At 40.6% G+C, this 27064-nt stretch overlaps 1 protein-coding gene across 7 annotated transcripts in view; it reads right to left on the bottom strand.

Moving 5' to 3' along the window:
* LCOR (ligand dependent nuclear receptor corepressor) overlaps positions 1–27064 on the bottom strand; it is a 126542-nt gene that overhangs the window by 60445 nt on the left and 39033 nt on the right. For 2 of the 7 annotated variants that reach the window (XM_061636263.1, XM_061636257.1), the window contains exons 4-5: positions 19018–19068; positions 7992–8124 (exon numbers count right to left, since the gene is read on the bottom strand). The exons of 3 other annotated variants lie outside the window; for them this stretch is intronic. In XM_061636263.1, coding sequence (XP_061492247.1) covers positions 7992–8124; positions 19018–19068 — 184 coding nt within the window. The remainder of the gene's footprint in view (positions 1–7991; positions 8125–19017; positions 19069–27064) is intronic. 2 more of the 7 variants (XM_061636258.1, XM_061636259.1) reach the window with 1 other exon arrangement.

Below are 27064 nucleotides of genomic sequence, written 5' to 3'. Positions count from 1 at the left end.
TTATAAATTGTTAGTCTTGTGGCACAGTCTATACAAATAAATTTATGTAAACAAGAATTTAATAAAATACACGCCAAGAGAGAATTCTTGATCAGTGCCAGGTAGAACAAGAACATCAATATGGTATTCATTATGAACCACTAAAGTCCTGGAAGTACAGGTAAAAACAACAGTGAACTAGCAAAGTGGCTTCAAACACATAGGGTTGTAGTCAACTAAGTCATACTCATAGAAGTCCCAATGAAATCAGTGAACTTAAGTTATTCAAGTCCAATGATTTGTATGGGTCTTCTCTGAATCTGACTTCACTGGATACAACCCATACTTCCACTTCCACTACCACTACTACTATTATTATTATTATTATTATAATTAACGGCAAACAAAACACTAAAACCACTCTAAAACATCTTAAAAACACACTTTAAAATATATTAAAACGAAACATCTTTAAAAACATCTTAAAAAACAATTCCAAAACAGACAGATTGGGGAAAAGGTCTCTACTTCAAAGGGATGTTGAAAGAGGAAGACCTTCAGTAGGCACCAAAAAAACCCACAGATGGTGCCTGTCTAATATTTAAGGGGAGGGAATTCCAAAGGGTAGGTGCCACAGCACTAAAGGTCTGCCTCCTATGTTGTCGGAATGGACCTCCTGATAAGATGGTATCTGCAGGAGGCCCTCACCTGCAGAACACAGTGACTGACTGGGTATATAAGGGATAAGACAATCTTTCAAGTATCTTGGTCCCAAGCTGTATAGAGCTTTGTACACCAAAACAAGAACCTTGAATTTGGTCCTGTAGCTAATGGGCAGCCAGTGCAATTCTTTCAGCAGTGAGGTAACATGCTGGTGATACCTTGCCCCAGTGAGCAGTCACGATGCCACATTCTGCACCAGCTGCAGCTTCCGGACCAACCTCAAGGGTAGCACCACACAGAACACATTACAGTAATCAAACCTGGAGATTACCAGTGCATGGACTACAGTGGTCAGGCTATCCTGGCCCAGAAATGGCCACAGCTGTCTTACCAGCTGAAGGTGGTAAAAGGCACTCCTGGCCACAGAGGTCATCTGGACCTCTGGCAACAAGGATGGATCCAGAAGCACCCCCAGACTACGGACCTGCTCAATAGGAGTACAACCCCAACCAAAAGCAGGCAACTGACTCAGGAACCACCAACCCACAGTGCCTCCGTCTTGCTAAGATTCAGACTCAGTTTATTGGCCCCCATCCAGTCCACCATCAAATCCAGGCACCGGTCCAAGGCTTGCATGGCCTCTCCTTATTCAGATGTTTCAGAGAAATAGAGCTGGGTATCATCAGTGTACTGCTGACACCTCACCCCAAATCTCCTGATGACCGCTCTTAAGGGCTTCACATAGATGTTAAACAGCATGGGAGACAAGATGGTACTTTGTGGCACCCCACAACACAACTGCCAGGAGGCCGAAAGACAATCACCCAATGCTATTCTCTGAAAACAACCCTGGAGGTAAGATTGGAACTACTGTAAAACAGTGCCTCCAATACCCATCTCACTAAGTCGGCTCAGAAGGTCAATAGTATCAAAAGCCACTGAGAGATCAAGTAAGAATAGCACTCCTCCTACCCTCTCCCAATAAAGGTCATCCATCAGGGTGACCAAGGCCAATTCAGTCCCATAACCAGGCCTGAACCCAGATAATCTGTTTCATCCAAGAGTACTTGCAATTGCTCTCAATCACCTTCCCTAAAAAGGGGGGATTTGTAACCGGGCAGTAGTTGTCACAAACCCAATGGGTCCAGGGTGGGCTTTTTCAGGAGCAGTCACATCACCGCCTTTTTAAGGGTGGCTGGAACTGGCGCAAGGATGCATTGATCACACCCTGGATCCACTTGGCAACTCCCTCAGCAAGCTTTAATAAACCAAGAAGGACAAGGTTTGAGAGGACACGTTGCTGGTCGCATCATCACAAGCACTTTGTCCACATCATCAGCCCACATCAACTGAAAATGATCCCAAGAACTTGTGAAAGACCTTGCGCTATAACACCTCACTGAGAACTACTAGATGTGGATGAGGCATCAAGATTGCTACGGAGGCAAGCAACTTTACCCTCAAAGTGCCTTGCAAACAATTCACAGTGGCCCTCTGAAGGGTCTAAAACTCCATTTCCTGGAGTTGATGTCAACAAACCCCTGACAATACAAAAAAGCTCCACTGGACGGCTACTTGAAGATGCGGTGGGGCAGAGAAATGGGCCTTCTTTGCTGCCCTCACTGCCACACAATAGGCACAGTTATGTTTTATTCATGCCCAATCAGCCTCACAGCACATCTCTTGCCAGCGGCATCACTAGCCGAGTGTAGGGAGTGCGGACCGCACCAGGGTGACACCATGAGAGGGGGGTGTCACACAGAGTAGGGTTGCCATATTGGCCAGTTAGCCAGGTTTTACCCGGATTCTTTGCATGCCACCCGGCGCCTGTTTAGCCCCTTAGCTGGCCCGGATTCTCAGCTTTAATTTCTTTAAAAAATTAAGTTTCTAGGTGGTCCGGTTCTCGAGATATACATAAAAATGTCAGCCCCCCGTTAAATCTTTTTTTAAACTACTGTATAGCACTTCGTAGCTTTAACCCCGCCCGTTCAGGATTGCAGCCAATCAGTGAAGCGTTTGGTTGACCTGTGGCAGTGTCTAGTAAACCTCATTGCAAGGCCAGAAAATGGTGGTTTCCCTCCGTTTATCTGAAAATCTCATAAATTGGGTAAGTATATACATTTCAGTTTTTTCCCCTCTTGTGTGTAGGAGTCAGATCCTGGGCAGTGTTTTGAAAACCTTCCCAATACTTGCATTGTTAATCCCGTATGTCCAGAGTAAATCCCATTGAATTCAATAGGATTTACTTTTGAGTAGACATGGTTATGAATGTGCTGAAAATCAATGGGACTTTGGAGTGAATGTAAAAAAGAATTCTGTTTGTGTTCTCTTTCTGTCCCCCCCCCCCTCCAGTCCTATTTTAAAGCAAGTAGGCAGGGCTTACTTAGGTATTGCAGTTTTTATTCTGTAGGAAACTAATACTGATTTTTTAAAAACTAATACTGATTTTTCTGCAATGACCAACCAGTTTGACAATAAACTATTATATGGGCTGTATGTCTTTATACATCTGCAGTGTGTGCGTGTGTGTATGGAGTCTTTCCAACACCCCTGTGAGGTAGGGTTGGAAACCAAGGCAGCTCACAACAAGAAATAAAGCCATTTAAAATCCAATAACCATAAAAACAAGTATAAACAGTTGCAAAACAGTGTAAAGTGGCATGATTCGGAATTTTGGGTTGTGCGAATGAAGTTGCTTATCACTTGAGGTTGCAGTTCTGTCCCTGTTTGAATAAGTTCCACTGAATACACTGGGACTTGCTTCTGAATAAATAAACCTAGGATTGCACTATAAATATCTTTACAGTTTGTGTAAATAATAAATATATTTGATAGTCATGCTTATATAAATATTTCTTCATTTTTCATATTTTTGGTTAGGAATCCTGACTGGTTGTGAGATGCTTAGTTTTCTGTCTTACTCATAGGAATCTTGTTGTGGTTGGTATGGTATTACATTTAGGAAAGTGTTACTGCCTTTTGTGTTTTTTTTTCCTATTTGCATTTCCCTTATCTTTGCAACAGCAGCATATGCAAGATAATTAACCCATTAGTGATAAGAGCAAGAACTTACAATTATTATTTTAATTAAAACAAGAGGCTTATCAGTACTTTAAAGAGGACCAGATATTTATTTTCTTTCTGAGCCCAGGACTGGGTCTTTCATGATGCCCGGTGTGTGTGTGTGGGGGGGGGAGCAGGAGAGTAGTCGATAAGACAGACATCCTGGCATTGGTAATCTAATTAGCAAGGTATGCGTGGGGTTGTTGCACACTTCCAGGCTCAGTTTCATTTTGAGTATGGAGCTGGAACCTGTGTAGATGTGGTTATCAAAGGGAGAAGAAATTTTGAGTTAAGCAAAGCTCTGCTTTTATAAAACCTGAGAAACATACAGATACTTTGAATGTCTGAGTGCCTGCACCAGTGGAATACTGGAGGAAATTGTAAAACTTGCTGCAACAGTATTTATAGAACTGAGCATGTGGTATGAAAGACTCCTTTTCCTAACATTTTGGCTTGTTTTTCTCCACCCACCACATCTCTGAAATATATCGTATATGTAAAGGTTAACCGTACTGCTGCCCTGACTTACTTTATGCTTGTTGCTATTTTGTGTTTTTATTATGTTTTTATATTGATTGTGCATTTTTATTGTTTTTATTATATTTGTAAGCTATGCTGAGCTCTGTTTTTAACAGCAGAAGGGCAGGATATAAATCCTCTTAATCAATCAATCAACATTCCATAGTGTTGGAAACTAGAGTCTAGGCATTTAAGGCTGAAAATGTTAAGTTTTTTTAAAAAAAGATTTCTCACATCTTTCCCCAGTTTTTGGTGCTAATTCCTAGGCACAAAAACAAAACAACTGGACAATCCAAATATTAATATGCAAATAATTTGCATAATATGTAAATTAGCCTGCCGGATTTGTGGAACTGGAATATGGCAACCCTAACCCAGACCCTAGGCACGGTACAGGAGGTGGTCATGGGGGTGACACCATGAGTTACCGCACTGGGTGACACCAACCCTAGTGACGCCACTGTCTCTTGCCACTTGTGCTCTAACCATAATCCAGTCTGTTTCATTGCCCTTAGTTCAGGGGGCAAACTGGGCTCCACAATGCCAGAGAGGGTTTAGGGCAACTGTGTTAAGTTCCCAACGCATCTCGTTATTCAACAGAGTGACAAGGGTTTCAACAGAGTCTCCTGCTCTATCTACTAGGAACTTCCCCAGGGCATTCAGGAATCCAGTGAATTCCATTAATCTGTACACCACTATTCTCTCCCACTAAAAAAAAATGGGGCTTAATAGTTTGCTTTGGCTGGAATGCTTCAGTATGCAAAAAGTGTAGCACCCCCAAATAAGCAAGTACTCAGTTTATAGCAATTATTCCTGATAAATTTAGGTTTGTAAAAATTGCAGTTCTCTTCATTAAATATTGGGGGGGGGTAAATTCAAAAACAATTTTGATATATTGTTGGGAGAATTTCCTCAGAATTTACACACACACTCGTTTTCACCTATTGTGTTCAACCAAAGGTGCACAGATAAAATCATTATCTTAAAAGAGATTTCCCTACATGGTACTATTTTCCTTCTTGGACCCAATATTGAACAATATTGAAAATCATCTTAAACACCACATGATCAGTTTATCCTTATGCCCAGTAATAATGTCAATGTTTAATGAGTCTCTTTATGCTACAGGAGCCCAAAGGAGTTTTAAAATGTTGCTAAAAACACAGGATACCAAATGTTTACCAATATAATTTAGCATCCGTAGTTTACTCATGAATTAGAAGATAAGAAAAGACAATGACAGATGTATCAAGATATAACAAGAACAAAAAGGCAATAAAACTGTGGAAGTAGTTTGAACAGCAAACAAAGATCACATATTGATCAAGCACAAAAGGCTGTTTCCAACACTATTAGTCAGCTAACAGGAAGACTTCCTTTAGCAGAACAGGGAGCGAAGCAATTTCTGGTCATCCCTCAACCCTCCAGAGCAGATTGTAGGGGAGGGGGTTGCATGGAGAGCTGAAGAGAGGAGGGTGAAATCACCAGAAATTGCTTCCTTTGCTGTTCCACTGAGAGAAACCTTCCAGTCAGATGTGAAACACCACTGCATACAATCCAAATTACTTATTGTTATTATTTATTTATTATTTGATTTATATCCTGCCCTTCCTCCCAGCAGGAGCCCAGGGCGGCAAACAAAAGCACTAAAAACACTTTAAAACATCATAAAAACAGACTTTAAAATACATCAAAACAAAACATCTTTAAAAACATTTTTGAAAAAAGCTTTCAAGACATCTTTTTTTTTAAGGTTAAATTAATATTATTTTTTTAAAAAAAGGTTTAAAAACATATTAAAAAGCAATTCCAACACAGACGCAGACTGGGATAAAGTCTCAACTTAAAAGGTTTGTTGAAAGAGGAAGGTCTTCAACAGGCACCAAAAAGATAACATTTAACATGTCTAATATTTAAGGGTAGAGAAATCCACTTAAATCCTCCATTGTCATATAATTTTTTTTCATGCTAGCCACATTTCTTAACCTACTGTTTATCTGCTAAAACAGGGGTTGTAAGCTTCTCATTCACAGAGCAAATTAGGCCCACCAGGCCTCTTCATTTGGCCTGTGAGGCCATTTGATAACAGGTGCAGGTAGGCAGGCATGGCTTGTTGGAAATGGGCTCATAGGGCAAATGGGGAGGCCAGGTGGGCTAATTAGGCCTGTGGGCCTGAGGTTCCCTAACACTGCTTTAGTGGATTGTTTAAGTTAAGGAATGTTAAGAAATTGGCTGATTGTTGAGTCTTGCTGAACAATTTGAAAGGCACTTCACAGGCTGTAAAATTGTGACGCCAGGTGATTGTCATGTGGGCAACTTCACCCACCTGTCAAATTTGGTCCGTGAGGGGTGGGGAAGATGAAGGTCTGGCGAGAACCAGTTCCCCTTTCCTGGGCTAAAGGAAGCAGAATATTGAAGCAAGAAAATATGAGGGTCTACAAATTTTTTTGATGGACTATACTGGACAAGGGGAAAAACCACAACATAACTAGGGTTTCTTTTTTTAAAAAGCTGCACTAAAATTCCAGAATATCAACTGTGCGTTTGGAACAGCAAGACCAAAAGAAACGTATTTCTCAGATTGTGCACTTATACACTAACAAAACACTCTAACAAAATAGTGCCATAGAGAAGACAGATCAGGCACAGGACCAGTGCATCTCAACAAGAATGTAGAACAAAAGTGGAAGTTCAGCAGTGATGAATGAGGGCTACAGAAAAGCAAACTGCCCCAGTAATGGAGGCTGTCAGTCCAGACATCATAAAAGATGGACATAACCAATAATTAGCTATCTTAATTCCTTACAGCAGTAGTGGATAACCCATGGTCTGTGTCTGTCCCCTCCACCCAGCTTTTTCGGTTGGCCCCTGAAGATACTTTATAATATGGTGACTGCAGCAGATTTGTTTTTTTTCCAAATCTGCAAAAATATCCGGAACTAGATCACTCACTCTACCACTCATTATACTGGGCACTGGGGCTCAGAACAATCTGTATCCTGATCATGGATGAAGCCTCTCCATCCTAGCATCACCATTGGGACTGAGATCAAATCCTTTCTTCCTACTCACCACATAAATCAACTGGTAAATAAGGGGAGGGAAGACCTGCATCCTGTGTGTTCCCTGGGGTACATGTGATGTGCATCTGTCTGGTTACATACACATGTGTGTGTGCGCGAGCTTGTGCACATTAACACACTGGTGTGTATGTGATCTGTGTGGTATGTGCATACACATGCCACAACCAATGGTGGCTACATTCAATTTGCCTCAAAAGAGTCCAAGTAAGACAATTTCACAACCCTCTGAGATAAAAATGAATGTCTTTAACTGAATCAAGGATATTTCAAATACAATTTTTTCACGCACAAAAATAAAGAATGGGGAAAACTATGAAAGGAAATGTATGGAAAATCTACAACCTGGAAGTTAAATAGAACCAGATTCTATGGGTCCAAACTGTCAAGGGTTAATCCTTTCCTAAATATAGAGGGATGAGCTAGTTGGCTTTCTGCTTTCTGCTTTTAAAATATATCTATGTAACATGTTAAAGTGATGACAAATAACTGTTTGACCTTCTAGTAATTCAGATAGATATATCTGAATGCAATAAACCATGATAAATTGATAATTTGTACAGGTAAAACCCTAAAGATTTTATTGAAACAATACAATGCTATCTCAAAAAGGTATTACAAAAAGACCGATAAGAGCAGCATGCAACTCAGTTAGTTTAACCATTTCATTCTTTCATCATAACCAACCTTTTCGATAAAAGACTGCATGGAGAAATTCTTCCGCTTGCCTCTCGAACCGAATGATTTTAGCTTGCTCTTGTCTAAGCAGAGCTTGGTGCCCAACTTCCAAAGCTGGTTCATCCAGACTGACTAAGTGTTCCTATGAAAATATTTAACAAAAATGTAAAAACACAAAACACCCTCTCTTCTCCTTTATGCTTACTTTAACAAAACTGTTCACAATAAGTCTATTCCGATACAATTTGGAATACATTTCAGAATGAATCAGTCATCTCTCACTGCTTAATACTTAGGGCTGTGCACTTATTGGGAAGCAGGTTCCATTGAACTCAGTGGGAGCTACTTCCGAGTAAATATGTTCAAGATCTTAACTCATCTTAAATGATGAATGCACCCAACAATGTTATAATATTAAATACAAAACAAGAAGGACAACAATCTTCTCCTTATTCAAAAGCCAAACAATAAATAAAATTTACTACCTGAGAAAAAGTATTGAAAATGTTCAATTCAAAGTGATCAAATACAGTGATCAGTGATGTGCGTCACTGTAAAGGAACATGGCAGCCTGCCTGTCTGCTAATTGTAGCAGCCCTGCAGAAATGGCAGGAAAAAATTGGTTCAAAGAAAAGGGGGGGGAGAAGATTAGGCTGCCAATGTTGCTTTTGCTACCCAGCCCCGCACCCCAGCCTTGAAAACTTTACAACTTTCTCCTGCCCTCAAAAAACTACTTCATTTGTCTCTTCCCACCCCCTTCAAGTGCTTCTAATTTTGCTGGAAAGCTTTCCATCAAAACCTTTGCAACACTACTCATAATCTATTTTTAGAGAGTGTGTAAGCAAAGTAGCTAAGAAAACTGTTCAACAAATAAACACTGATGCCAAATCACATGCCCAATTACCTATTTTCCATCAAGGCTGAACTTGAAACAAATGCGATTGTGGGAAAATGATTGTTTGAGAATCCTATCATAACACATACCGTATATTCCGGCGTATAAGATGATTTTTTAACCCTGGAAAATCTTCTCCAAAGTTGGGGGTCGTCTTATATGCCGGGTGTCATCTTATTAGGGTTGCCATATTGCCCGGATAGCCGGGTTTTACCTGGATTCTAAGCATGCCACCCGGCGCTCGGCTAGCCCGTTAGGTGGCCCGGATTCTCAGCTTTCATTTAAAAAAAAAATTAAGTTTCTAGGTGGTGCGGTTCTCGAGATATATATAAAAACGTCAGGCACCCCCCCGGTTAAATCTTTTTTTAAACTACTGTATAGCACTTCGTAGCTTTAACCCCACCCGTTCAGGATTTCAGCCAATCAGTGAAGTGTTTGTTTGGTGGCAGTGTCTGCAAAACCTCATTGCGAGGCCAGAAAATGGTGGTTTCCCCTCCTGTTTATCTGAAAATCTCATAAATTGGGTAGGTATATACATTTCAGTTTTTCCCCCTGTTGTGTGTAGGAGTCAGATCCTGGGCAGTGTTTTGAAAACCTTCCCAATAGTTGCTTTTGGGGGTAAAAACAGTGCTAATCCCATATGTCCAGAGTAAATCCTATTGAATTCAGTAGGAATTACTTTTGAGTAGACATGATTATGAATGTGCTGAAAATCAATGGGACTTTGGAGTGAATGTAAAAAAGAATTCTAATTGTGTTCTCTTTCTGCCCCCCCCCGTCCTATTTTAAAGCAAGTAGGCAGGGCTTACTTAGGTATTGCAGTTTTTATTCTGTAGGAAACTAATATTGATTTTTAAAAAACTAATACTGATTTTTCTGCAATGACCAATTGGTTTGACAATAAACTATTATATGGGCTGTATGTCTTTATACATCTGCAGTGTGTGCGTGTGTGTATGGAGTCTTTCCAACACCCCTGTGAGGTAGGGTTGGAAACCAAGGCAGCTCACAACAAGAAATAAAGCCATTTAAAATCCAATAACCATAAAAACAAGTATAAACAGTTGCAAAACAGTGTAAAGTGGCATGATTCGGAATTTTGGGTTGAGTGAATGAAGTTGCTTATCACTTGAGGTTGCATTTCTGTCCCTGTTTGAGTAAGCCCCACTGAATACGCTGGGACTTGCTTCTGAATAAATAAATTTAGGATTGCACTATAAAAATCTTTACAGTTTGTGTAAATAATAAATATATTTGATAGTTATGCTTATATAAATATTTCTTCATTTATCATATTTTTGGTTTTTGGTTAGGAATCCTGACTGGTTGTGAGATGCTTAGTTTTTTGCCTTATAGGAATCTTGTTGTGGTTGGTATGGTATTACATTTAGGAAAGTGTTACTGCCTTCTGTATTTTTTTTTCCTATTTGCATTTCACTTATCTTTAACCTCACTCCGTTACAGCCATAGAAGCAACAGCAGCATATGCAAGATAATTAACTCCCATTAGTGATAAGAACAAGAATTTATAATTATTATTTCAATTAAAACAAGAGGCTTATCAATACTTTGAAGAGGACCAGATATTTATTTTCTTTCTGAGCCCAGGACTGGGTCTTTCATGATGCCCGGTGTGTGTGTGGGGGGGGGGAGCAGGAGAGTAGTCGATAAGACAGACATCCTGGCATTGGTAATCTAATTAGCAAGGTATGTGTGGGGTTGTTGTACACTTCCAGGCTCAGTTTCATTTTGAGTATGGAGCTGGAACCTGTGTAGATGTGGTTATCAAAGGGAGAAGAAATTTTGAGTTAAGCAAAGCTCTGCTTTTATAAAACCTAAGAAACATACAGTACTTTGAATGTCTGAGTGCCTGCACCAGTGGAATACTGGAGGAACTTGTAAAACTTGCTGCAACAGTATTTAGAACTGAGCATGTGGTATGAAAGACTCCTTTTCCTAACATTTTGGCTTGTTTTTCTCTGATTGTGTATTTTTCTTGTTTTTACTATATTTGTAAGCTGTGCTGAGCTCTGTTTTTAACAGCAAAAGGGCAGGATATAAATTCTCTTAATCAATCAATCAATACTCCATAGTGTTGGAAACTAGAGTCTAGGCATTTAATGTTGCTTTTAAAAAAAAGATTTCTCACATCTTTCCCCAGTTTTTGGTGGTAATTCCTAGGCACAAAAACAAAACAACTGGACAATCCAAATATTAATATTTATAAGTTTATAAGTGACAGTTTTCCTGCTAAGTACCTGCATGTCATAAGCAGGGGTAGTCTTATACGGCGAGTATATCCCAAACTCTGTATTTTAACTGGAAAAGTTGGGGGTCGTCTTATACGCCCAGTCGTCTTATACGCCGGAATATACAGTAATTGGATTTAGTTTGTTAATGCTCTTACCCCTATTTAAACGATTGGGAACTTTACATCTGAACTAGAACTCTTTAAAAATAACCGCACATCAAGCACAACTCAGTAATCTGAAAATCACTAACACAGCTGTAACTAACAGACAGCACTCCTGCACGTGGTTGCCTCCTGGCCTTCCAGTAGCAAACCTGGATTCAAAAGGTATTGCCAAACGGCAAGCCTGGTTCTTTAAAGGAATGTGACCACATTCAACTCAGGCATTTCCCTCTGTCTCCATTAAATCCTGTTGATTAATCATTCAATCCAGAAGAGTCTCTAGGCATTTATTTAGTGTTAGGATAGCTGCTACTGGATCCAAAATAAAAAAAGTTTGATATTTTCCATATACAACTCTCTACAAATGTCTAACCATCTCAAGTCAGTGGCATTATACAGTTGTTAAACAGTATTGGCAAATGAGTATCTCCAAAGGGTACCACAGAACTAGAAAAAGTACCAGAAGGACAAATGTAATTATCAAGAGGCTGCAACCTCTTTTGCATCAAGGAAGACTAATGCAGTTGGCTGTTTGGCTTTGAAACGCTTGCTATAATGTGGGGAAACAGAGAAGGTTCCTAAAATTATTATACAGCCACTAGAGTCGCTGTATACTATATCCAGCATGGATTTTTCACATTCTGCAATGTTAAATTGAAAATACCCCCATGCCATTCTGATTGTTCCCCTAAGCTCATTTCAAAACAAAGCCTTACAAAACTTATAGTCCTGAACTCAGAAACGCGTGCTTAACAACCCTCTCAAATTTCATGGCGATACACAAAACAGTCAGAGAGAATAGAGAGTTCAAAGTCTAAAAAGAGAGAGAGAAATCCAGAGCCCTTTTGGACTTTCTTCTGTCAAGAGTTCTCATAATCTGTTGAAATTCATTAAAAATCAGCCATGTTCACAGAGTACCTGTAATCCTAATACTGACCCATACTCTGACCTTCATCTTCTGCAGTTTAAAAGTAAAAAAAAATGCCTGGCTGATTTTTAATTAATTTAAGAAATTTTGGCTTGAACCCAATTATAACATTGGGCACGCTCAGTAAGAACCATCAGTGTTCTAAAAGCCAAACACAGCTGCTGGCCTTGGCTAATCAGGGGGCCACACCCACACCAGACTTTGATTTCACTTGAGACAGTCATGGCTTCCCTTAGAGAATCCTGGGAAGTGTAGTTTGTGAAAGGTGCTGAGAGGAGACTCCTATTTCGCTGGCAGAGCTTCAGTGGCCAGACTGGTTTAACAGTCAGCCACTCTGATAGAAGGTCTCTGAGGGGAACAGGGCGTCTCATAGCAACTCTCAGCACCCTTCACTAACTACACTTCCCAGGATTATTTGAGAGAAGCCATGACTGCCCAAAGTGAAATAAAGGCCTGGTGTGGATGTGGCCAGGGATAGCTTTGGTTTAAATTTGGGTGGGAGGCTAAATGTACCTGTTATAGAATAAAAAGGTGGGGGAATCGCTGAAAAGCAATGATACTGTTCACAATGTTTTCCTAGTGCCCACCCATCCAATCTCCTCCCCCTCCTCCTCCTCTCCCTGCCCCTCCCCCGGATGAGAGTGCTGGATTATGACCTGGCAGACCAGGGTTCGAATCCCCACACTGCCATGAAGCTCACTCTTGGGCCAGTCACTGCCTCTCAGCCTGAGAGCAAGGCAATGGTAAAACCACCTCTGAATACCATTTATCATGAAAACCATATTCAAAGGGTCGCCACAAGTCTGGTCGACGTGAAGGCAGTCCATTTCTATTTTCAAACATGATTGCACAGAAATAAATCCCATTGAACTCAAAAAGTATGCAAATGATCAAACCCACCCTCCTATCCCTCCCTCTTGCCCCTCCTCCCATCCCCATCCCCCTCCTTCCCCTTCCTCCTCCCCATGGTCAGTTTTACCTACCTTAAGCATGATTGCACGGAAGTAAATACCACTGAACTCTATAAGCATGCAAATGATTAAACCTCCCCTCCCCTCCCCCTTCCTTTGCCCCCTCCAATATGCTCCTTCCCCCTCTGTAAGTTTTTCCTATCCTAACCATGACTGCATGGGAGTAAATCCCATTAACTCAATAAGCATGTGAGTGTTCAGATCTGCTTTTCCCCTCCTTCCCCTCTCCACTCCCTTCCTCCTCCCCTCCCCTCCCCTCTTCCTTCTCCCCTGCCCACACCAGCTCTCCCCCCCCCAATCAGTTTTCTCCTAAGCATGATTGCATGGGAATAAATCACACTGAACTTAAACATGCAAATGATCAAACCTGTCCTTCTCCTCCCCTCCCCATCCCGTGGTTAGTTTCACCTATCCTAGGCATGATTGCAGGGGAGTAAATCCCACTGAACTCATTAAGCATGCAAAGGATCAATCCATTCTCAGCAAACTTGCACAGGATCCCATTTCTTACCTCCCGGATTAAAAAGCAGGGAAATTCACTAATAGGCAAAAAACCTTGCCGTTTAAGAACATACCTATAGCCCACAGATATTTCTATCAAACTTTAAAAGCAGGGAAACTGGGCAGCTATAGTGAATGCACCAGGGGAGCAGGAGACCTGACCTCCTCTCTGAGATATTGTACTGCCCTACAAAGTTGTCAAAATGCAAACACAATTTGGGTTGGTCTTTCACAGTCCAATCCACTTCCTGTGCAGCTTGGAAGTGGTGGCAACACCTGCAATCAGCCCAAATAATAGAAAGAAGACATGTGCTGTGCTGATCTTGTTTTAGCAGGGAGGAAGCAACATTATTAAGACAGTTGATATAGTTCAATTGGTCACTTTAAATATGTCTGATTTACTTTTGCAATTTTAGTGAAGTTTCCTATAGGAAATCATTTTCTTTTGTTTCTATTTCTGTGAATATGTGAAATAGAGCAACACTTTGCAAAATTTACACTAAAAAAACTCCAAACATAATTTTGGAATAATGGCACTGACTTCTGCAGAATAGTCTCCAGTGGACCTCAGGAGTGTCTCAATTTGCACAAGATAAAACAGTGGGAGATGAAATATATTCTAGCAAAATTCTAGATGTGCTCTATGTTTTTAATTGACCATGCCCACCTTGCCTTAAATGAAGTGGTTTAAACACAGCAGGCTCAAAACATGCATCCTCTTTTTTCCAACAGCTAGAGCCGTTGCTGAAGTAGCAACATATTGTAATCAGTCTGATTTTACATCAAACTGCAGTTTCAGATTCAACTGTTAATGCACCCAAAATAGAAATAGAACCTATCCTCCAATTTGAATCACAAAAGGCTGTCTTCACCATCATATGACATTGACCAACAAAAAGCTTTTGAAATTAATAAAAATAAATTTGACACAGATTTCTAGGTGAATAATGAGGGAAATGAAATTTTCTAGATTAGATTCTCTGTAGAAACATTAGTAACACAGGAAAGAAGCAAAGTAAGAAGAACACCAACAAACATACAAAAATATAATACTCCATCTTTGGAAATGGCAGGTGACCAACTGAACTATATCAACTGTCTTAATAATGTTGCTTCCTCCCTGCTAAAACAAGATCAGCACAGCACATGTCTTCTTTCTATTATTTGGGCTGATTGCAGGTGTTGCCACCACTCAACATATGCTCAGACGCACATGTTACCAAATTCTTCCAAGCTACACAGGAAGTGGATTGGACTGTGAAAGACCAACCCAAAGTGTGCATTTTGACCAATTTGTAGGGCAGTACAATATCTCAGAGAGGAGGTCAGGTCTCCTGTTCCCCTGGTGCATTCACTATAGCTGCCCAATTTCCCTGCTTTTTAAAGTTTGATAGAAATATCTGTGGGCTATAGGTATGTTCTTAAACCACCAGGTTTTTTGCCTATTAGTGAATGAGTGTTATAGTTGGATATGAAAGGGGAGAATAAAGGGATGGTGTGCTCACCCTAGATTCATGTAATGAAATAAGAAGAGGGGCAGAACCACACCTCTTGAATATTCTGCAGCTGACCTGCACATGCACCATTCCCATTTGTGGCATCTCTCAAAGTTCATGAATAACTACTTTTTTCACACAACGTGTAACATGAAATTTCTACAAGATATGATGATTACCAACAGAGACAGACCTTTCAATGAGAATTAGCCATAATACCTAAATAATATGTTCATGTTCAAGAAGAGGCATACCCTTGAGAACCAAGGGTTAGAGATGAAGCAACAGGGGAAAGCCATTATTTTTCCATCCCGTTTGTGAGTTTCCAGAGTTCTCTCTCTCTACTGTTGGAAACAGAATGCTGAGCTCAATTATTAGATCCATTTTTAGGTTCTTAATTCCAAAGGATCCCAAAGCTCCTTCCTTCTAACACAACACTGCCCTATGACACACACACACTCCTCAAATAGTGTACAAAGGAAATAAAGAAAAAGAAAATACTTTAAAATGTGTGATCAATGCCTAGTAAGATTACATAAGTCAGGTGGAAGGTGAAGTGTCTAGCAAGACTTCAGAGGCAGCAGCTTATGAAAGTGGTTAAGGCAACTTATTTCAACCTATGCATAATTTATACAGGCTGAAGAATTTTGATTTTTTTTCTTAGCGCAAAATTTACTTTACTTTACTGCATTTATATTACTTTTTAAGTCTAGAACAGATAAAGCCCAGGTTAAGACATCACACCTATAGGAAACATACCACTGTAGGTTTATTTTTAATCACTGACATTTAGTGTTTGGAAGCAAAAGTACTCACTGGAAATTCCAAACTCTAATTTATAATGCTTTGTCTGAAAAGCCATCATTTCCTTACAGGTGAAAATACCTTCCACACAACAAGGTACCGCATATTAGCATACCTCAGTAAATAACTAACAGCACAATTATTATTATTTACTTTCAAGAAGCACTGGCTTCATGGAATAGGGTTGCTGCTAAGCCCCTACAGGCTAGCTGAATTTTGAAATCTGATTTAAATAAAAAAAATCCAATTTAAATTTAAAAATCTGATTTTTTTAAAAAAAATTTAATCATTGGTTTTTATCAACCATGGTTCAGGAGCAAACCATGACACAACAGCAGGCATATAAAAAGCACCAACAAAGAAAACAAGTCATGTATCCAGTTCTACAGCAAGGAACCACACCTCTTCACATTTACAGAACCACAATACATAGGAGCACAAGGAGGAAATTGATGATGGGGAACTTTACCGAAAGTGCACTGAACACAAACACCTGAGGATAACAGGGTGCTGATAAAAGGGTGTCACAGGAAACAACAACAGATAGAACATTTGTGAGTTTTGACTTCCCACAGGAATTCTACAGTATTTATTTATGTCACACTTTCTTCCAAGAGGGTACTCAAGACAAAATGCACAGGGTTCCCAAGTGTTTTCCCAATGCAGGCACTGACCAGAGCAGGGCTTGCTTAGCTTCAGCAAGGCTGTTGCATCACATGCCCTCAAACCAAGTCCTTGAATGTGTATTAGGATTCTGGACACAAATGGCAATAGACATTTATTATTTATTTGTTTGTTTATTGCATTTGTATACCGCCCCATAGCCAAAGCTCTCTGGCTGGTTTATAACAATAAAAACATTAAAAAACAAATATGCAAATTTAAAAACACATCTTTTAAAAACAATTTAAAAACACATGCTAAAATGCATGCTAAAATGCCTGGGAGAAGAGGAAAGTCTTGACCTGGCACCGAAAAGATAACAGTGTTGGTGCCAGGCGCACCTCATCACAAAAATCATTCCATAATTTGGGAGCCACCACTGAGAAGGCCCTCTCCCTTGTTGCCAGACTCCCAGATTCCCTCGGAGGCGGCACCCTGAAGAGGGCGTTGGATGTTGAGCACAGTGTACGGGTGGATTTGTGTCAGAAGAGGCATTCCATCAGGTATTGTGGTCCCAAGCCGTGTAAGGCTTTATAGGTTAAAACCAGCACCTTGAATCGAGCTCAGAAACATACAGGCAGCCAATGCAAGCAGGCCAGAATTGGTTTTATATGTTCGAAACGTCTGGTCCCTGTTACCAATCTGGCTGCTGCATTTTGCACAAGCTGCAGTTTCCGAACTGTCCTCAAAGGCAGCCCCATGTACAGTTCATTGCAGTAATCTAATTTAGTAGTTACCAGAGCATGGACAACTGAAGCCAGGTTATCCCTGTCCAGATAGGGACGTAGTTGGGCTACCAACCGAAGTTGGTAGAAGGCACTCAGTGCCACTGAGGCTACCTGAGTCTCAAGTGACAGAGATGGTTCTAGGAGAACCCCCAAGCTATGAACCTGCTCCTTCAGGAGAAGTGTAACCCCATCCAGGACAGGTTGGACATCCACCATCTGGTCAGAAGAACCACCCACTAGCAGCATCTCAGTCTTGTCTGGACTGAGCCTCAGTTTATTAGCCCTCATCCAGTCCATTGTCGCAGCGCATTGACAGCCTCACCTGATGAAGATGAAAAGGAGAAATAGATCTGCGTGTCATCAGCATACTGATGGCAACGTACTCCAAAGCTCCGGATGACCGCACCCAACTGTTTCATGTAGATGTTGAACGGCATGGGGACAGAAGTGACCCCTGCGGAACCCCATACTGGACAGTCCAGGGTGCCGAGCAATGTTCCCCAAGCACCACCTTCTGGAGCCGACCCACCAAGTAGGAGCGGTCCCTCCCACTCCCAACTCAGCCAGTCTTCCCAGAAGGATACCATGGTCGATGGTATCGAAAGCTGCTGAGAGGTCAAGGAGAATCAACAGACTCACACTCCCCCTGTCTCTCTCCTGACAGAGGTTATCATACAGGGCGACCAAGGCTGTTTCCGTGCCAAAACCAGACCTGAAACCCGACTGAAATGGATCCAGATAATTGGTCTCATCCAAGAGTGTCTGGAGCTGGCCTGCCACCACTTGGTCAAGGACCTTGCCCAGGAATGGGACATTTGCCACCGGCCTATAGTTATTAAGATTTTCTGGGTCCAGGGAGGGTCTCATTACCGTCTCTGTCAGGCAGCCAGGGAACACCCCCTCTCGCAGAGAGGCATTAATCACTTCCCTGGCCCACCCGGCTGTTCCATCCCTGCTAGCTTTTATTAGCCAAGAAGGGCAAGGATCCAGCACAGAAGTGGTTGCACGAACCTGTCCAAGCACCTTGTCAACATCCTCAAGCTGTACCAACTGAAACTCATCCAAGAAATTGGGACAAGGGTGTGCTCTGGATACCTCGCTTGATTCACCTTCTATAACACTGGAGTAAGTCCTGGTGGATGCTAAAGATTTTATTCTGGAAGTGCCTAGCAAATTCATTAAGCAGGCCTCAGATGGTTCTACCATGTCCTTGGGGCCAGCGTGTAATAGCCCCCGGACAATTCTGAAGAGCTCCGCTGGGAGGCAGATTGTTGATTTGATACTGGCAGCAAAATATTGGGGTTTTTTGCTGCCCTCACTGCCCCTAAATACAGCTTACCATAGACACTTACCAGTGTGTAACTGCATCCACCAGGAGTTCGTCTCCATCTGCATTTCAACTCTGAAGCTGCAACAGGGACAAAGTACCAGTACAGGCAACCAAGAGAGGGGAGTTTAATACTGAAGCATATTCCAAACCATTCCTAGAACAGGGATGGGCGGAAGGAGTATGGAACATCAATGGCCACCACCAATATCAAGAAATCCCTAAACCCAGGTAAGTCCCCAATATGAATTGGTAAAGGAATGCCAAGCACAAACAATCAAGACCTTGAATTTCAAACACTCTACTCACTAGCACCGCTGATCGAACAACTCTGTTCCATTCTTTCCTGCAGGAGCACAACTGAAGAAGACAAATCAGAATAAACTGTGACCATTTACTGCAAAACAGTTAGAGACCTTTTGTTCTAGTAAGCAGTATATAAATTTTAGATGAAATTCAGTGCAACATGCTCCTTTGCAAAGGTCCCTAATATTATATTCTCCAACAGATGAACCCCACCTGCATGAAGGAGAATATAAGGTGCACATACTGACAAGAAGAGGGTGAATGGGTCATGGATTCAAAAGACTGGTGGAACTGGGAAAAAGAAACAGATGGAGGCCTTCTAATGTATCGACCAATCCACTCCTCCCCAATAAATACACTTATTTTATTTCTTTATAAAATTTGTTACCTACTTTTCATTATGAAATAACCTCCAACCAGGGTATAATACTGATAAAACACAATTAAAAGCACACATTATCAAGAAACAATAAAACAGGCAAGAGCACATACATAGTTCAGTAGCCATTTACAAAGTGCAGTGACACCTGGGTGATAAGACTCAGCACCAACCAGGTCTGAGAAAGCAGGGAGTACCACTGTTGGGGTACCATGCATTCCATGCGCAAAAGAATGGATACAAATATTAGCATGTATCTCTTTTGCACTGCAAACCCCCATGCAACACCAACTAAGGCACGGATGCTTCCCTACTTGGTACCAAACAAACAGCTACAGTTGTCTAGAAAAGCAGCAGCGGTCCCTGACACATGGGTTGACCCACCTCCAATGTGTTAGCTGCTTCAGCTCTATTTTCCTCGTGGTTTCAAGTGCAGGAACACCTCTACCACACCCCACAGACTTCACACCTATCACATGTTCATAACAGTGCTCATGAAGGGATAGCGAGGCATTAGTTGCCTTACTCCACTAGCCAATAGAATGGGGTTCAATATCTTTCCAATCACCAGTCACTCCTCATGTCAGGATGGTCAGGCAGGCCCCTAACACCTCATATTTTAATGCTACCAGCAAGACAACTCAAATACTGGGGGATCGGAAGATACACTAAGAGAAACCCCTTAATGAATGACTGCCAGCTTCAAGAGAGCAGCCCAAAATATTTATAAACCACCAACTCATTTTAAAAATATCAAGGTAGTGTACAGTATAATAATTAAAACATCATAAAACGTTAAAATCTGAAAATAATAACATACAGATGGCCAAGACTGAAAATTATAGGGAAAGATGGAAATGAGACTCAGTGAAGGTTGGGAAAAATAAGAGTTGTCCTGGGAATATGAGCATTCACTGACTCATCCCACCCACAATGAGGCCACTGGATTGCTTGGCCCAATGTCAACCACTCAAATTGGTTTACCTATCCTCTCTGGGACTTCACAGGTTGGGATACCAATAATTGCACTTGGAAATTATGTTATGAGACAAGTAACTAATAAACAAATTCCTGCAGCCCAAACATCATCGTCATCACTGTTTATTTGTATGCTGTCTTTCCATAACAATTTATGCACAAGGTGGCTCACAACATGAACAGAAAAAAAGTTACTCAACTCACTGTAAGAAATAAATTCAAATGGTCAATAAGTGAACAAAATCATAAAAACATACAATAAATCGATACATAATTCCTAATAAAATCCAACAATAAAATCCAGAAGCATAATCCCAATAACAGCAAAACAAAAAACCGACCATCAGAGATTAAACTTTAACCCAAACAGAAACCCCTAAACAACACCCCACAGTCAAGGTCCATCTCTGGCATCTTCAGGTAATGATACCTTTCATAGCTGCAGTCAGTCAAGGCCCCACCCTTCCAGGCCAGGTGGAAAGAAGCCAGCAACCAGGGAGAGGGTCTTACAGCCAAGATGGTCTCTGTACTAGTCGTACATGTGCTCCAGTTGTACGACTAGTGGAACAGGGCCACCAAAACACAGCCAAGGGGATGACTCTACCATCTGTCCACTGATGCAAATTTGAAGTTAGAATGTTGCTCTCTCAGAGATCTAGGTTCTTGCCCCATTGCTTGAAATCAACAGCCTTTCTGCTGCCTCTATCCTTTTCCACCCCATGAAATTGTTGCTTGCAGGTTTTACTTGTCCAAAAAATATAAACAGTATCACCCAAGAATGAGATTCAAACCACACATTCTGTTTCCCACTGCAAAATCTCATCTGTTGGGCTACCATTCAGGTCACAGCATTGCCTGCCATGGCCTTGCCCTTCTAATAGCCATTCTTCTCCTGTAGCTCCATCGAAAAACATTTATTCCAAAAACATCAAAAAAAAATCCTCCATTGAAAAACATTTATTCCAATGACATGCCAATATACAGCTGCTGTGTATAATCTTGCAAACACTGGCTGTAGGGACATTGGTGCCAGAGAGGACTCAAAATTTATCTCTCCTTGGAAAAGGCCACCATCCTACCACTGCCACATGTACCTCCCCTAATAATTGTACCATAGAATCAGGGAGGCTGTGCTCACTTTGATCTTTTATTCTGTATTACTTGGAAATCATCCCACCTGTCTAGGTAACAACTAGAGCAATTTATTATGCTGCAAACAGAATTTAAGATTGAAACATCTAACAATCTGTATGGTTAGTGTTTTCACAGTGAATATGGTGCTTGCTTGAAAGGGATTTAATTTTCTCATTTTAATTTGTTGTGCTTCAAAAACCTGTATCAGTGATAGGGACTCTCCAGCCTATGGACTCCCCTCTCATCCCCACCCCTCAGTAATTAGGCTTTTTAAAAGCCTCCATTGATGCCAATGAATGACTTTTAAAGCCTAATTGCTGCACAGAGGGCATTTGGGGGGGTACAACTGGTAAGGGGGAACACTCATCTCTCTGTGATGTGACACCCGCCCCAAAAATCACCCCCTACACAGCATTTAGACTTATTTTAAAAGCATAAGAGCTGCATGGGAAAGGACCAAGGAGTGGGAGAGCTAGGGAGGGGAAAGAGAAAAAATGGGAGAGGGAACTGAATGAATAGATGGGGAGGTGAATGTGTGTGTGTGTGATGTGAAGGCCTGGGGGGAGGGGCTTTTTTCCTGAAAACTTTTTTATTTTGTTTTTCCAAAACAGAGAAAAGGGGGGGAAACAATTTTTTCCTGGATTTTTTCTATTTTTTTCCTGGGCTACACATCTCTGTGTATCACTCCAACCAATTTTGGCTCCGGCCCTGCCTGTCACTAGTAAGGGGGCACTGAAGATTTTCCATGAGGGAATGTAGTCCTTGGGTTGAAAATGGTTCCCCAACCTGATGTATGTGAAAGGCAAAGCTTGCAGTTTATTTCTTCTACTTAATTGTGGGTTGCAGTAAGTCTCAGTAGTTTGTGCCATAGGAAATAAGGCAGAATACAAATAGATTTAACAGATCTTATCAGCATGCACAGATATTCTGAAACAACTCTCACAAGTGTGTGAATGGCAAATAACTGAAATATACAGATGATGCAAACCACACCCATATATTTCTAGAAATAGCCCAATTATCCCAGTGCAGTTTCAAGAGTAATACACAAATCTACAAGGCACAGGTGACCAAGTTGCTAGACTGTTGATGGAGATAGACTTCCCGGAAGGATTGCTCCGCCTGTGGCTGCCTCTGAGATGAGCTCTGTCTCAGAGGAAGCTTTTTTCAGTTTAAAATCAGTCAAAAGGGAACTTTGACTGGTATAAATGTTCTCCCAGGCAAGGGTGAACCGAAGATTATCCACAAAAACTTCGTTGGGCTGTCGGTGGCTGGAATTGATCAGGAATTCCCTGGGAAAAGAAGGCATACCTAGCAGCCGAGGACGGAGTTAGGACTTCCAGCAAGCTGGGCTGAAAAAAAGCGAGACGTTTTTTCTTTTAAACGATCCACAACGGGCGAGCTTTCTTCTGTCTAATCTTATCATTTGTCTTAAATTACTACAGTAAAAGAGATTTGTTTAAGAATCAGAAATCAAGATACCTGGGTGAGTTACACTTCTCTCTTTTATACAAGGAATTAAGGAGGAAGAAAGAAAATTTAAAAAGCTTATCTTATTTTTTATGGCAAAAAGCTGGCCTGAATTTGGAACTATAAAGATTAAAACGGATGAGGGGCAACTTACCCGAAGAGAAAATCTGATTTAGATGATTATTTGATTGATATATGTCTGGGACTACTTTTTCTTGGACTACTTTCTTTAGACGAATCTGCTGTTCGTGTATGTTACTAATTGTTCGGCGCTGTGAACCAAATTTGTTTTGCATTCTTGGACATGCGGGAGATAAGAACTGTGCTGGCCAGATGATGTCAACAGGCCTGGAATATTAACTCCCTTATTGCTGGAAAAAGAAGCAAATTACTCTTTGCTTGGGAATTGTGGCTATATTGGAAATTTGAAGGGTTTTTTCTTCGGCTTTAAGAATGACAATCAAAGAAGTGGCAGAGACCCTGGATGTACACCTGGAAGGGTTTTCCCCTCTGGACATGTTTCAGAAGATAATGGATGAGATTAAGATAACGAAACAAGAACTGGGACAGAGTAGAGAAGAGATGACAACTGAATTTGGTAAAGTGAAACAGGAGCTGAAAGAAATAAAGGATTATATGAGAAAAGAAGCAGATGGACAACCAGTAGAAGATGAAAAAGAAATTAAAGGGAAGGAGCAAATTCTGGAGATTGGATCAGATATATCAAATGTGGAATTGGAAAAAGATTTGGACTTTATGGCAAAAATTAAAGGGAGGATGCAAGTCCTGGAGATTGGAACAGATATATCAAGTGTGGAACTGGAAAAATATTTGGAGTTTGTGGATCCTGGAGATAAAAATTACTGTTTGGAATTCGGCGTTGTCCCTGGAGAAATTGATGAAGATATCAGAGATAAAGCTATCAATGTTTCGATGGAATTTCTGGACTGGAATGATTTGATGGAACTTGAAATAGAGAAAATTTATAGAATTAATTCCAGATATGTGACAATGGAAAAACTCTCAAGAGATGTGCTAGTGCATTTCGTAAAAAAGAGGAACAGAGATATGACTTTACAACAATATTTCAGCAACACATTCAGAATTGATGGCAAGGAAATATTTGTGAGGAAGGAAATTCCCATCAGACTCTTACTATATGACTATGACAGCAAGATTATTATGGGTGCAAGGATGGAAGTTGGAAGATGGAATTAACACTGATAATGGAAAAGTGGCTATTGAAATTACTGGACCTAGCAGACTTGATGAGATGGATTAATTGACATGTTTATTTGGAGAAAAATCAATGGATATATTTCTCAAGGAGCGGAAACCTCTCTTTGACTTTTTGCGGAAAGAATAAAGTGATGTTAATGAGATTTGATGATTAATTAAGATAACTACTGGAGGAAAGTGATTTTGTAATATATTAAGAGACAGGTTTGCTATATATCATAGACCTTTAACTGATCTGCGACAAATCGGAAGTCAACATCTTATTTTATTTTATTGTTTAATTTGTTTCTTTTTTGTTTTGTGTTTGAAAATTTGAATAAAATTAATGATAAAAAAAAAGAGATAGACTGCTGACAGAATGTAACAACTTATACGGCGCGGGACCACGATACTTGTCGGAACGCCTCTCCCAATACGAACCGGCCCGTACTCTACGTTCTCCTATGAAGGCCCTCCTCCGGGTTCCAACTCATAGGGAAGCCCAGAGGGTGGTGACAAGATCTAAGGCCTTCTCAGTGGTGGCCCCCGAACTGCGGAATAGTCTCCCAGAGGAGGTGCGCTTGGCACCGACATTGTTATCCTTTCGGCGCCAAGTTAAAACCTTCCTCTTTTCCGAGGCATACTAATTTAAGTTAACTTAATTTTAAAATCTGCTGTGATTGATTTTAGATTATTTTATTTTATATGTTTTTGTTGTATTATACTATGTGATTTTATTGTATTTCTTGTGTTCACCGCCCAGAGAGCTATTGCTAGTCAGGCGGTATAAAAGTCTAATAAATAATAATAATAATAATAACTCCACTAAAACATCTGCATTGGTTGCCCATATGCCATGGGGGCCAGGTTCAAGGCTCTTGTGTTAATATACAAAGCCCTGAACAACTTGGGTCCAGGATACCTTAAGGACTTCCTAAGCCTTTATATCGCATTTCAATTATTAACATCATCTGGAGGAGTGCTGTTAGTTGTCCCCCGGGTTACAGAGGTCCAACTGGCTTCAACCAGCCAGCCATTTAGCATTGGCAGTCTCATGCTATGGAACATTCTTCCAGCAGAGATTCTGCAGATATCCTTGCTATGGATTTTCAGGTTTCTCTTAACAACCTTTTTATGCTGACAGCTCTAAGCAACTGTTTAAACTTTCTTGATTAGCCAGTCATTTTAACTATTATTTTGTATTCTTGTTATGGTATTTTATGTTTTATTGTATACATTGTTATATACCACCCTGATATTTTGAAGGAGTTGGTGGTATATAAGTTTTTTATAAATAAATAAATATAAGGTGATAAAAACAATGTAAAGCAACACCATTATCACACAGCAGTAATCTGCAGTGCAGACACTTTAATTAAAATCTTACCTGATCACTGATCTATGAGAGAAGATCTGCCAAACAGGTGTCAACACTGCCTCCTCTTTAAGAGAAGGGAGGAGTAAGGAAAAGGGTCCATATATGCAATGAAACTTCCGCTAAGTTTGCACATTTGTGGATCACAGTAAGTGCTCCATACAGATTTCTGCCCAGCTTCTTAGCCATGACATGAGAATGATCTATGTTTAGATACCTGCTTCCCTCAGTAGACTTGGGCATAACTGTACTAAAGGGTCACAGATTGTAGACCACAAGCATATAGATTCCATCAAAGTTATCCAATACAATACATAGGAGTGAATATAAATAATAAAAAATGATAAGGCAGAAGAAAAAGTTTTGAGAATTTTAATATTCTGTATCTGACAAAAAGAAAGCACGGTAATCTGGAGGTTTTTTTAAAAAACAAAAACAAATCACAAGTCACATTATATTCAATGTTACATTTACACTGGCCATTTATCTTAAAAGAAATATTTTTGTGCTGATCTCAGAAAACTAGCTATGAAGCTCCTACCAAACATATATTTATAAATATTTAGTTTTAATTGGTTTTTTCAACTTTTTAAATGTAAATACTAACAAAAAATGTCTTTCCTATCAGGACATTTCATGCCTCCAGGTTTTCCTCAAATGTCTTATTTTCTAACGGTGAGATCCAATGGAGTGCAAGCAGTTGTCTGCTCATACAACAGGGCTTTTCTTTCCTCTTCTCCCCCTTGCAGCCACTTGAATGCTCCCAGTTTGTTCTAGGGGGTTAGTACACCCTTCAGAGCAGGTACTGGGTGTGGTGAAATGGTTAGAGTATTGGACTAGGACCTGAGAGACCTGGGTTCAAATCCCCACTTGGTCATGAAGCTCACTAGGTGTCCTTGGGCCAGTCACTGCCTCTAACCTAACGTACCTCAGTGTGGTTGTGAGGATAAAATGGAGGGGGGGGGACTATGTACGCCACCTTGAGCTCCTTGGAGGAAAGGCAGGATATCATGGAATCATAGGATATAAATGCAATAATAAAAATAAACAAAAACAGAAATCCCATTCCACAAGGAGATAGATGTTGCTGGATGTCACCCTAAAGTTCTGCTTATTAGAGCTTGTGTCCAAGTACAGTAATACTGTGCCTCCAACACAAAAGAGAAAGTATCTTTAACCAAGTTCTTAGGGTGGTAATTTCATTCGGACCCTAGCACTTCACATGCCAGCTCTGCATAATTTTTACTCTGTCTAGTATTCATTTAAGCATGACAAAAAATATACGCAACTTTAGAACTGAGCTATGAGAAAAAAATGTTCAACACATCCACTATAATTATGTAACAGATACTGCAAATTCATAACCATCTTCCTAAAAACAGATTAATATTTACTGCATTTTATAAAGGCTTAGATCAGGAGTTCCCAGCCTTTATGGGTTCTGGGGCACATCTGAAAAAGTAAGAAACTGTTGTGGGCACCACAAAATCCCCATT

Source organism: Rhineura floridana, chromosome 7, assembly GCF_030035675.1.
Source record: "Rhineura floridana isolate rRhiFlo1 chromosome 7, rRhiFlo1.hap2, whole genome shotgun sequence".
NCBI classification, from domain to species: Eukaryota; Metazoa; Chordata; class Lepidosauria; order Squamata; family Rhineuridae; genus Rhineura; species Rhineura floridana.
The sequence above is the reverse complement of the archived record's forward strand: the minus strand, read 5'-3'. Positions and strand labels throughout refer to the sequence as shown.